The sequence below is a fragment of the Schistocerca gregaria genome, chromosome 7 (genome assembly GCF_023897955.1).
Source record: "Schistocerca gregaria isolate iqSchGreg1 chromosome 7, iqSchGreg1.2, whole genome shotgun sequence".
Taxonomy (NCBI): Eukaryota; Metazoa; Arthropoda; class Insecta; order Orthoptera; family Acrididae; genus Schistocerca; species Schistocerca gregaria.
The window spans coordinates 199290257-199304146 of NC_064926.1; the positions used below are offsets into that span (position 1 = coordinate 199290257).

Sequence of the window (13890 nt, forward strand, 5' to 3'; positions counted from 1 at the left end):
TAGATCCTTCCCACCAACACCAGCTTTTCTGAATTGTGGAGTTGGAACTATCTCTGCAATATATCCTACATTCCCGTAACCCTCCTGCCTCATCCTTCGTTAGTCATTGTGATTACCCATCAGTCCCTCCCCTGTCCCCATTCCAGCACTACACAGCCCTGAAACCACGTGAGCTTAAACAGCTTGCAAGTAAAGTTTGAGTGTTTCCTTAAGCCTCTTGCTTTGTAATAAAACTGTTGTAGTTATTAATGAACAACTCCTGTTATATGGACAGAAACTGAGCAATATTTGCATTTAACCTTGTTTTCCATAATAATATGCATTTAGCTTTATTTTCTATCAATTTGGGTAGATCATATCTATAATTACAATGTAACACAATCATAGGTTCTTTCTACATTATACTTTTTTCCTTCTTTTATTGTACCTTTTCCTTCTGTTATTATACCTGATGGCAGTTGCTAGTTTTATTTTATGATGACTGTTTTCATCTGTAACACAGAGGTACAACATACTTGTAAGCGCTTTGACAACTCGTGCACCTCTGTGTGACAAGGCTTCTTAAGTTGTGGTGATTGTTGTCAGATACAATTAAAAAAAGGACCACTTTAAATCACAGTGACAATTATATTTCAAAAAATTAATAATTTAGGCTTGCTGCTGTACCGCACAATGTTTTGATACACAGAGAAACTGTTCCTCTTAACTTCTAGAAATTCTTAAAATAATGTTGGAAGATGGGCCCATGTATCGTCTCTTTATTGATTTTGGCACATACTTTGTCAATGCTTTGTGTCATTGGTTGTGGTCCGCAGCTAAAAACTCCTATTTTGCGCACCTGGAAAACAGGTTGCAAACAATAATAAACATATAAGTCAAATGGAGGGTAAAATCAAACTAAAATATGACACACACACACACACAGAGGGTGGAGAAAAAAATGGTCACGGAAGTGGGTAAAAAGTAGAAAATGAAACTAAAATATGTCACACACACACACACACACACACACACACACACACACACAGAGAGAGAGAGAGAGAGAGAGAGAGAGAGAGAGAGAGAGAGAGGGTGGAGAAAAATGGTCACGAAAGTTTAACCTTGGATAGCTGATACCAGTATTAACCAGAATTACTGGCGTTGTGTGGGTCAACAATGCACAATTTTAAAACTACGGAAACTTGGCGCCACACGCTAAGATTGGCTGCAGGATTGCGCTGTTGGCAGATGCTCTGGACAATGCATGACTGTGATTGCTTGACTGTCTGAGATTGCGATGTATCCAAGGCGGCCCGCATGCTCGGTGGTAGTGTGCCAGCCTTCCACTCTGGGGACGAATCTGCCAGGGTCCCCGACACATCCATTGTAGTTTTATGATAAGATGTATTGGGAGCAAAAAAACTTTTTAAAAAAGCCTAGCCTTCTTGGCACATTTGCACCTCTTTATGTGATGCGAAGATGAGTAGCATCTCTATAAATGCCCATAAAAATTCAACTACTGAAGATACTGAACTGAAATTTGGTATATAACCGTCAAAGACCTCATAGAACCTTCACACCAAATTTCATTAGATTTGGAGATGGTAGAGTGGGGACCCCTGGTCCCTTGACTTGGAATGACTCTTGTACGTGAGAGGAGTGAGAGGGTGATGGCTAAAAATAGACGGGCCAGGAAATGAAAGATATAGAAAACTTTAAGGAAGTGAAGAAAATAATAGTTACTGTGAAAAAATACTGAAACCAAAGAGATTACAGTAAAGAAAGGCCAGGTGGCTGGTGAGAGCCAAGGTCATATTGTAGTGCCAGAGTTCAGAAAAACTAGTGTCTGGGGGAAGAATCCAGATGGCACGTGCGTGATACAGGCACTGTGATCATGACGTATCATGTTGTAGAGCATGCTGTGTGCAACTGTTGCCAGTATACACCCTCTGCCCGTGCCCATTCATCCTAACTGATAACTCTAACTCTCCCTCTAAGGGAGAGCAACCTGTGAAACACCACCTCACATACCAGCTGTTAAAACACCATTCAGCCTTTTACATTGGCACGAATACCTGCAAATTATCATTTAGGATGAATGGACGTTGGCAGAGTGTGTATGCCGGCAACAAACAATAGTACTCTGTTGCAGAGCATGCTCTACAACGTGAGTCAGTGCCTGTTTCACCAAACGAGCTATCTGGATTCTCCCCCAAGACACCAGTTCTTCAGACTCTGGCTGCTAGGACATGTCCTTGGTTCTCACCACCCACCTGGCCTTAATTTACTGTAATTTCTTCGGTCTCAAGATATCTTCACAGTAGCTATTCCTTTCTTCACTGTTCTAGTTTTCGTCTTTAATTTTCTGTTCTGTCTATTTTTTGCCACCGCTGTCCCACCTCCTTCAAATAATGCACTTAGCTTTCTGCTCTTATTAACTTGTGAATGATGTTTTGGCAGTAATTTCTGTCTTTCATATTACCATATCTTTCACCTTTAGGCTTTCAGGTTTTCAAATCTCATCTGTTGCAGTCATCAAAAATCAGTCTTTCTTAAACATTCCATCTGGCAAGTCTCATCTGACGCAGTGTTCTGGGCAACTCTTCTGAACTCTTACTCCTTTTCCAAAACCTCACCAGTCCTTTTCCTTCACCCCTCTTTCTTCCACTTGAACCAAAAGAAGGACCTATTGGCTCTGAAAGCTTGCAACCTTTAATACTTTTTATATGTGTGTTCTCATGCCACAGCTTGGGAGTAGATTTTCTACTTATCCAATTTCATTTTGATAAAATGATTTGTGTGTGTGTGTGTGTGTGTGTGTGTGTGTGTGTGTGTGTGTGTGTGTGTGTGTGTTATCAGTAACAATAAAACAGTGGAAAATCCAGGATGGAATAATGGCATTATTAGGAAAAGGATAGATTGTAGATTGCTATTAACCATATAATGGAGATGTTGAGCCACAGACAGGTACAACAGAGAGACTGCTAAAGAAGTAAGCTTTCGGGCAAAATGTCATCTTCCAAAATGCACACACAAAATCACGAAAAGACAACTCATACACATGTGATCATTGCCTCTGTCTGCCGAAGCCAGACTGCAAGCAACAACCAGCTGCGTGCCCTCCTATATAAAAGATAGCAACTATGTTCTCTGACTCTCCACAGTTCCTGTTTCTTTATGTAAAGGTGCCCTGCTAATCACTATTGATTCCACCTCCCTTTACAATAACATCCCTAATGCTCATGGCCTTGCTGCATTGAACACTACCTTCCCCAATGCCTGATGAATTCCAAACTTACAGTCTCCTTCCTGGCCACCCTGATCAACTATATCCTCAGCCATAATTATTTCTCGTATCAAGGCACCACCTATAAACTGATCCAGGGAACAGTAGTGATCACCCCTGTGGCAGCTTTCTATGCTGACTTTTTCATGGCCATCTAGAGGAATTATTCCTAATCACCTGGAATCCTAAACCCATCACCTAGGTCAGGTTAATTGATGACATCTTAGTGATCAGGATTGAGGGTGAATACACCCTATCCATATTCCTCCAGAACCTCACCTTCTCCCCCATTTGCTTCATCTGGTCCTCCTCAACAACTGAGCCACCTACATCAGTGTTGACCTCCACCTCATCAGTTCCTCCATCCATATGAAAACCTACCAACCACCAGCAATACTTCCACTTCGACAGTTAACACCCATTCCATTCCAAGAAGTCCCTTCCACACAACCTAGCTGCCCCTGGCCATCACATCTGTAGTGATGAGCAGTACCTCTGAAAATAGGCCTAGTGTCTCATTGAGGCCTTCACAGTCAGAAATTACCCTTCCAACCTTGTACAGGAACAGATCTCCTGTGCCTTATCTCTGCAGTCACCCACCATCTCCCAAAGTCCCAGCATCCAGTCACAGAGGAGCATTCCTCTCGTGACTCAGTACCACCGAGGACTGGAGCAACTGAATCACATTCTCCGCCAGGGTTTTGACTACTTCTTATCGTGTGCTGAAATGAGGAATGTCGTACCCACTATCCTCATCCCTCCCACATTGGTATTTTGCCTGCCTCTCCAAACTCCTTGCCTCATGGCTCATATCCTTGTAGTAGACCTAGATGCAAGGCCTGTCCCATACATCCTCCTATGACCATCTATTCTAGTCCAACCACAAACATCACCTATCCCACCAAAGGCGGGGCTACTTGGAAGGAATCACTGTGCTGCATTCTATGTTGGCGTGACAACCTACAAGCTGTCTGTCCTGAATGGTCCTGAAAAACTGTGGCCAAGAAACAACTGGAAGACCCAGTTTATGAGCACGCTACCCAACACCTTCTTTATTTCAGTGGCTGCTTCACAGTCTGTGCCACCTGGATCATTCCTAGCAACACTGGCTTTTCTGAATTGCATGGGTGGGAACTCTCCCTGCAATATATCCTATGTCCCTCTAACCCTTCTGCCCTTAACCTTTGCTAGTCACTGTCCTTCAACCACGTGTCAACCCTCCGCCGCCCCATCGGGGGGGGGGGGGGGGGGGGGGGGGCTCCACTCTTTTTCGAGTGTGGGCTTGGCTATCACGGGGTCCCATCCTTTGGAATGCTACTTCCCTTTCCCTGCTGCATATCTGTCCACCTGCTATTCTTTTCCCCTCACTTTGGGACTGAGTTGTATGCCTTCTTCGGGAAACCAAAGTTCGTGGTAAAACTGTGTGGGAATTCGTCCTGGCGACCCATGTCTTTTTCCCTGGCCTTCCATTTCTTACCCTTGCTCCGCATTGGTGATTAAGGTCTCTCTTCTTCTTCTTCTTCTTCTTATTCATCTTCTTCATCTTCTTCTTCTTCTTCATCTTCCTCCCTATGTGTTTGACAAGTAAAAGGTGACTGTGGTGTAATGTGAAATTCCCAGCACTGGGTTGACGAGTAGGGCTTGTACGTACCCTCTGGTAAAGGCAAGGCCCAGGGAGGGGTGATTGCCTGAGTTGGTACATTCCTCAATGCCGATTTGTCCCTCTGTCTGAAGCCCAGGAGGTGTGACCTGAGTTGTGGACAGTTACCTAAAGCGAGCACCCCCCTTCCGCCCTTCCCTCCTGATGGGGTTCCCCCAGCAGGAAGGAGTGCGCCATCGAAGAAGCTGGCAATCATGAGGGGTTTCTCCGTGATGAGTTCCTCATATCGAAAACGTAAATGGGTTGAGATTAAAGAATTGACACTTCTCCCAGCTGCACTCCAATACCTCGTGGTGTCACCCATGGGAGGTGGTTACAATCTCATGACAGTTAATCCAGTTGTTCTTCAAAGGGTGTAAATGCCATCGCCGGTCCTGTGAAGTCCTGCTCTCTGTTGTATAATGGGACTTTGCTTTTGGAAACGGATAGTGCTTCTCAAGCACAGAAACTGCTTCATGCGACACTTTTCCACAGCTATCATGTTGAAGTAGAGGCTCACCTCACTCTGAATTTCTCCCATTGAGTCATATACTCTTGGCTGCTTGATGACATGACCAAGGCTGAAATAATAGCCTATCTCACTGATGAGGGAGTGACTGCAGTTCACTGCGTCACAAAAAGGGTTGATTAAGAATTACTGCCAACCCATACTCTATTTCTCACATTTGACTGTGTGGCACTTCCATCAAATATTAAGGCTAGCTACAAAGATATTACTGTCAGACCATACATCCCGAATTCCATGTCTTGTTATAAATATCAGCACCAGAACCACACCTGTGAATCTTCTGAAAGTGCAGCCAAATGCGTCACCTGAAGCACGGACGCTCATGAAGGTGTCTCTCCACCTCCAGCCCGTAACTGTTTCAATTGTGAGGGTGATAATGCTGCTTCCTTCTATGACTGTCCAATCTACCTCAATGAGAGAGCCGTTCAGGAGATCCGGGTGAAGTAAAAGCATTGCTCGGAAAATGTTGGCTAGCCAAAAACCTTGTATACCACCCTCTGACAATTATAGTACAGTTCTAGTTATGCTTTAACCTATGAAGGACATGGCCAATCCAACTTGTGACTTCCAGTTTAATGCCACGGTCGCACTTACAGTATCGTTCTTGCTTCTCTCTCTCCGAGGAGGATATGTTCATGTGGACATGCGACTTCAGATTCAGCTCTGAGGTTGTAAAATCGCCCAGTGCCATGGTAGCATTGCCATCTCCTCGTCCAGCTGTGCAAAAAGCCATCAAGTTCTTGCCTCACAGGCGAAGTCACCAGCTACATAACCGGCAGGCCGAAAAGGACAGAAGGACTACTCCCGTGAAGACTTTCTATATACCACCTGCTAACCAACACCAGAGTCTTCCTCTGTTTCCCAAAAAGGCTCGAAGAAGTCAAAAAAAGAAAAACGATCTTCTCCTTCACCGACTCGAAGATCCTCTTCAATATTGTCACCACGTGATATCCATGCATGGCTGACCTCGGTGTTGCTGGTGTGCACCACCAACCTATTTTCTGCATTGGACTGTGCAGGCCGACTGCAGAAGAAAGCTGATGCTTCTGTGGACCTAATGAAGCACATTCCTCCTGCCTCAGTGCCCTGTGGCAGCTAGTCTTTGCTGGCTGATATTCGGCAGCTGCCGAGGTGACACCCCTTAATTTTTATTCTTTTTTCTTTTTTTCCATGTTCATCATGATTCTCTTCCAATGGAACTTTCGTGGCCTTTGATCCCACAAAGAGGATTTACAGCTGCGTTTAGAATCGCAGCATCCACTTGTTCTCTGCCTTCAGCAAACAAAATTGCATCGTCATGACCACTTTGGGCTTTCAAATTTCGTCCCAGTCCATTTTGACCTTCCCCCTGACGTTTGCATTCCATCTCATGGGGGAGTCGTGCTGCACATATGAGATGACGTTCATAGTCAACACATCTCCCTGATTACCCATCTTCAAGCTGTTGCAGTTAACCTTTTCCTCCTCACTTGACCTTCTCCCTTTTTAGCATTTATATCCCTCTGCCATTTGATGTCACCAGGGCAGACGTACTCCAATTTATTGGACAGCTTCCTCACCACTTTCTGCTGCTCGGTGACTTTAATGCGCACCATCCCCTTTGAATTTTTCGCAGAATCTGCCAGAGAGGTACCCTCTTGACTGACCTTCTTTATCAACTTATCCTCTTCTGACTTAACACAGGAGCACCAATGTTCCTTTCAGACTCCTCGCACAGCTATTCCCATTTTGACTTATCTCGAGTGGTCCCTGTGAGCTATCTGTTTGCTGACTTCTACCCTACCTCCGTGCACAGCCAGATGACAGCTAATGAACGCCGATTGGATGCTTTACTCCTCCCTGGCGACCTTCAACCACTGCAGAACATTCCATTCCTTGCACTTTCTCTTTACTGTGCCGTGTCCAGGCCCCTTGCTGGACTGTGGCATGCCGCGATGCTGTTTGCGTGTGGAGACATGTTCTCTGCATTTTTAACTGTTATCCTATGATGGCAGACTGCATTAATTACAAACAGAACATGCTCAGTGTTGTCGCTTTCTTTGGGATAACAAAAAAGGCTAGGTGGATTTAATTCACTAGTTCTTTAACAGTTCCACTCCCTCTTATGTCTTGTGGGCCAATCTCCGACGGCTCTCTGGGACCAAGATCCATTCCCCAATTTCCAGCCTGAAAGTAGCAGACGATGTCATCGTGGACCCTACTGCTATCTCCAACACCCTGGGCTGCCATTTTACAGAGATTTCGAGCTCCTCCCACTATCACCCTGCCTTCCTCCATCGAAAATGAGCAGAGGAGGCTCGGACAATACCCTTCTCTTATCAGAATCGTGAGTGCTAAAATGCTGCTTTTACTATGAGGAGCTAGATCTAGCTCTCACTTCATCCCGATCCTCTGTCTCAGGGCCATGTGCTGTTCACATTCAGATGTTGCAGCACCTTTCTCTTGCAGGCAAGCACTTTCTGCTTAATATGTATAACCACATCTGGTCAGAGGGCACATTTCCCAAATTCTGACATGAAGCCACAGTCATACTCATACCTAAGCCCAGTATGGACAAACACCTGCCTTCTAGCTACCAACCATTTCTCTCACCAGCTGTGTTTGCAAGGCGATGGAACATATGAATCGTGCCCGGCTGGTGGCTTGAGTCTCGCAATTTACTAACCACTGCACTGTGTGGATTTCGAGCATGCCATTCTGCAGTTGACCATCTTGTCACTTTGTCCACCCATGTCATGAATGGTTTTCAGTGGAAATTCCAGACAGTAGCAGTGTTTTTCGATTTGGAGAAAGTCTATGACACATACTGGAGGTCTGGTATCCTTTGTACTCTCTACAAGTGGGGTTTCCATGGCTGTCTGCACTGTTTCCTTCAGGAATTTTTAAAGACAGAGTTTTCACAGTGTGTATGTGTTCTGCCTTGTCGGACAGCTTTATCCAGGAAAATCGTGTGCCTCAGGGTTCCGTTCTGGGCGTCATCCTCTTTGCTATTGCCATTATCCCTATAATGGCCCATCTCCCACTGGGCATCTCCGCCTCCCTTTTCGTTGTCAATTTTGCCATCTATTGGAGTTCTCCATGTAACTGTATCATTGACTGGTGTCTTCAGCGGTGTCTCAATCGTCTTTACTCACGGAGCCTCGACAGTGGCTTTTGTTTTTCCACTGACAAAATCATTTGTATCAATTTCTGGTGGTGCATTTGGTTTTTTCCATCGTCCTTACATCTTAAGCCTGTTGTGCTCTTTCATTCATTGAAACTTATGAAATTCCTGAGGCTCATGACATGCTTAATAGAAAAACTGTCTTGGTCCTCCCACTTCTTACCTAGCAGCCCGCTGTTTGCGGTCCGTCAATGTCCTACGTGTCCTCAATGGTACTTCCTGGGGTGCGGATCGAACCACCCTCCTCCGTTTGTACCGGTTCCTTCTCCATTCGAAATTAGACTACAAGTGTTTTATTAATTCATCTGCACATCTGTTCCTCTTACGCTGTCTCAGTACTGTCCACCATCGTGGCATACATTTGGCCACTGGCGCCTTTTACACTATGCCGGTTGAGAGTCTGTATGGAGAATCTGCTGAACTACTGCTGTTCTACTACCATGACTTTCTCCTCAGCAGATATGCAAGCCTTTTGCCACGTGTGGCCACCCATCCTATGCCTCGTTTTTGATGGCTCCTTTGATCACCAATATGGGGCACTTCCCTTTTCTCTGTTAGTTTGCTTTCTGTTCTTAATCTGGCAGCTTCACTTCATGCTCCTTGCAACTTTTCCGGTTTGTGTGAACTCTTCACCACCTTGACTTTGTGAGGCGGCCTGTGTTCACCTTGGCCTTCATTCGTTTCCTAAGGACAACCATGGAACTTTGAGATAGCAACTCTGTATACACTGATGGCTCTCGGACTGATCGTGGTGTCGGGTGAGCCTTTGTCATTGGCGGTGACTTTTTTCAGTGTCGGCTTCCGGAACATTGCTCAGTATTTACAGCAGAGCTCTTCTCCCTGTATCGGGCCACGCAGTACGTGCGACAACACAGGCTTTTCGATTGCGTAATCTGGTCAGACACTCTCAGCACCATGTGTGCCTCTATGTGCTGCACATCATCCATCCCATCGTGCAACAGGTTTAAGAAAGCTGTCATTTGCTCACTCTATATGGAACCACTGTGATGTTTTTGTTGGTTCCTGGTCACGTTGGTTGGGCAGGAAATTAGGATGCTGTCGCTGCTGCCAGGGTTGCAGTCCTTGTAACTCAGCCTGCTGGTTCTTACATTCCCTCTGCAATCTCAGTGTTACCGTCTGTCAGGTGGTGGTGTCACGTTGGCATCACCACTGGTCCTCCCTTCATGGGAACGAGCACCAGATTATTAAGCCTCTCCCAGCAGCTTGGACAACCTCCTCCCGCTTTGAGGAGGTCATTTTAACTAGGTTGCGTGTTGGGCACTGCCTTTTTAGCCATCCCCATTTGTTAAGTGGTGCTCCCTTACCACTTCATGCACATTGTGCTCAACTTTTAACTATCTGCCATTTCCTGATGAAATGCCCTTTTTCTTTAGCGAACGACACACAGGGTGTTGACTGCTTTTTACTTTTTATCCATCAGAGCAATATGGCGAAGGCCATTTGTTTTTTAGCTCTGGACCTGTTTCTCATGACGTATTTTATAGACCTTTTTCCACGTCCCTGTTTTTAGCTGTCATATCTTCTGTTGATTGGGATTGATGAGTAGTCTTTCTTAACCCCTCTCTTTGTCTTCGTGTTTTACAGTTTTGACATGGATGTGTATGACACTAGTTGTTTTTGCACCCTAAAACAAAAAAACTTCTACGATGTTTTGAAAATTTTTCCCTAAGGACACCATGTCTTTAACTGTTCCTCTTTTAAAGGTGCTTGATAGCGTTTTTGACTTTGTCGCCTCAGGTTTTTATATATTACTTGTTTTGTCTTACATTATGATATGGGCACTTATGAACTTAGCAGTTTTGTGTCCTAAAGCACCAACGCCAGAAGGGGGGGGGGGGGGGGAGGGGTGGAGGACCACGTGTCACCTTCCCTGTTTCCACTCCAGGCTGCTCTACCCTCTCTGCATCTCGTCCCTGTGTGTTCCCACAGGCAGCACTTTTCTTTTCCCCACCCATGCCTTGCTATCCCACAACACTCCAGTCTCCTCCTCAACCCCCTACCTCCGCCTACCCTGATTGCTTCTCTCATCATGCACTTTTACTCACAGTCTGGTCTCGACTGCCAGAGGCAAGGTCATGTATGTATGAGTTGTGTTTGTGTAAATGTGTGTGTGTATTTTGTGTAGTTCAGAAGAAGGCCTTCTAGCGAAAAGCTTACTTGCTAAGTAGTCTTTTTGTTGTGCCTGTCTGCGACTCAACATATCCACGATATGGTGAATAGCAATCTATTCTTTTCATAATATTGTCATTATATATAAGGAAGGGTAGGTGATGCATATCATGCGACAGTAAGTATGAGTTACACTTCGATAATACAGCACTGTCCACAGAGTTATGCAGAAGGCCATGCTGGTGGTAGTGTAATCTATTGGAAGTGTTGGGCCTCTGTGAGTCTGACAAAGTGAGTCTTACAACTCCCTTTCTTCCTTTATCATATTCATCTCTTTGTTTAGAAAATGTGAACTCTGTCTATACTGGTATACAATCCATAAAGAGAAATGATGCCACTGAACCAAATCCTGGAATTTCCATTAGATGCAAGTATGGTATAAATTCAAATGATCAGCAAATGCCTGCAGGCAATCTAACTTCACAAATTGTGTGTTTTCATTCTTGCGGAACCAGTCAGCAAGGCTTAGATGGTGACGTGGGAAGTGGGTAAGCTTGTCGACACTTCAAACGCATCGCAGGCTCAGTAACTTTGATGGACGGGACACTGTGCACCTACATTCAAGTGCAGTTAACACAGGTAGCAGCAGTTTACCAGTTATGGATCCACAAAACTGATGAAAGCGCTAAGGATTGCTACTGATACTCCACTGGCCAGTCACTTCCACTTCAAGCTAGGCAACTCTCAGACAATTGGGTACTGGCTTGTCCTCACGCTGACTCTTCTGTTTGGGTGTATGGAATAGTAGCATTGCTAGGAGTCATTGCTGTAATGACAACACCCACTGAAACAAAAAAAGAAATATAAACATGGAGCATCTGCACAATAATGCAAGGCTTTCCTGATACCTGTGGAAGCTTTCAAGATCCACGCAAGTATCTGTCATTAACCTCAAAACAGCCAGGCCAAATATTGCTATCACAGCCATGCAAGAAGACCAGGCAGTCAGAGTGTTCAGTTCGGGAGGAAAGGGAGGAAAATCACAAATTTTGTGGAAGGGAAAGGATGTTGTCAGTTCTAGACAACAAGGTGTGGGCTTTGCTATTTGTATTGATCTACTACACACCACAGAAATCACGATAAGGAACTCTAAATACATTGTAGCTTTGCACTTGTCAACTAGCAGTGGAGCAGTAACACTGACAGCTGTGCAAACCCCGATGATGGCCTTGTCTGTGGACTTACAAGATCACTTTTATGGACATCTCAATATGAGTGCACCCACAGGATTGTGTGCATTCTAGGTGACTTCCATTCTCATATCTGATGTGATTCTGTCACTTGACTAGACTGCAAAGGTTTGCATGAAGACGGCGAGATAAATAACAATGGTTTAAGACTGCTTGGATTCTGTGCTGTGTGCCAGCTCTGTATATCTGTGACACATACTTTAAAGGCAAGACAAAGCACAAGGCTTCCTGGATGCACGTACACTTCAAATACTTGAATCAGCTAGGTCTTATTTTAACCAAGATGAGAGATACCTGCTATTTTCTCCACATGCCTCCAGTTATAGTGCCTATTGACACTGATCATATACTAGCAGTGACAAAAGGGTGTTTTGTGGCTGTAGAAGTTGTAAGACTAAAGCATCATTTTTTGTGCATATTAATTTTAATGATAAATAGATTAAAGATATTACCTTTTGGTTCAAGGCCTGCAGTGACCTGAAGAAAACTGGAAAATCTGGTCTGCCGAAGTGGGTGACTGCTTGTAGACCAGTGAACAGTGAGTGGTTGCATATTCGCTGGAAATGCCTTTCGCAGATGTACTGCAAATAAGTGAATTCCAGAGCAAATGTAAATGTACAGATAGTTTATTACTGGTAGCTAAATTTTAATACCGTCTCTCTGTCATTTCTGAATGCTATTTGACTCAGTTTCTGTCCCTGGATGTTCCTCTAGGACTAGTTGATGTTATCCATGGGACAGTTACATGCACATGTATCATCTGAAATGAAAGTGTTTCCATGAAAACTGAGTACTGTTTTTTATTTTTTAGTTGCACTGCCAAAGTTCCACACTTTTTTTTACAGTGTTCATTATGTGTCTTTAATGTTGAACAAAAATGTTTTTATGTTTGTTGAGATACAGGTGGTATATCTGGTGAGAAAAGGAGGAACTGCAGTTACTTTCGGTTCTAAAAGCCACACTAGGTGTGAAACCAAGGTACATGTCCCATAGACTTTGTAAGTTGCTATCACCAGTGTGGTACTTACTTGTACTTAAACAGTATGTTGTTGCCTTCAATCCGAAGACTGGTTTGATGCAACTCTCTAAGCTACTCTATCCTGTGCAAACCTCTTCATCTACAAGTAACTACTGCAGTATACTACATACTTCTGGATCTGCTTACTGTATAAATCTCTTGGTCCCCCTCTACGGTTTTTACTCTCCACTCTTCCCTCCAGTACTAAATTGGTGATTCCTTGATGTCTCAGGATGAGTCCTGTCAACCAGTCCCTTCTTTTATCAAGTTGTACCACAAATTTATTGTCTCCCCTATTCTATTTAGTACCTCCTCATTAGTTGTGTGATATACCCATCTAATCTTCAACATTTTGTTGTAGCACCAAGTTTCAAAAGCTTTTATTCTCTTCTTGCCCAAACAGTTTGTTGTCCATTTTTCACTTCTGTACATGGCTACACACAAGAAATATACTTTCATAAAATACTTCGTAACACTTAAATCTATACTCGATGTTAACAAATTTTTCTTCTTGAGAAACAATTTCCTTATTATTGCCAGTTTACATGTCATATCATCTGTACTACAACCGTCGTCAGTTATTTTGGTGCCCAAATAGCAAAACTTATCTACCACTTCAATTGCCTCACTTCCTAATCTAATCCTCTCAGCATCTACTGATTTAATTCGACCACATTCCATTATCTTTGTTTTGCTTTTGTTGATGTTCATCATATGTGCATGCTCCTTTCAAGACCCTGTCGATTCAGTTAAACTGCTCTCCCAAGTACTTTACTGCCTCTGACAGAATTGCAATGTCATCGCAAACCTCAAAGTTTACTGGCAGAAGTAAAGCTGTGAGTACCGGGCGTGAGTTGTGCTTTGGTAGCTCAGATGGTAGAGCACCTGCCCGCGAA

General features: G+C 44.1%; 1 protein-coding gene across 1 annotated transcript in view; it reads right to left on the reverse strand.

The window, feature by feature from the left end:
* Positions 1–388: 388 nt before the first annotated feature.
* Positions 389–13890, reverse strand: part of LOC126281928 (dual oxidase-like) — a 234658-nt gene continuing 221156 nt past the window's right edge. The window contains exons 31-32 of the mRNA XM_049981262.1: positions 12429–12557; positions 389–838 (exon numbers count right to left, since the gene is read on the reverse strand). Of these exons, the coding sequence (XP_049837219.1) occupies positions 710–838; positions 12429–12557 (258 nt within the window). The 3' untranslated portion in view covers positions 389–709. The remainder of the gene's footprint in view (positions 839–12428; positions 12558–13890) is intronic.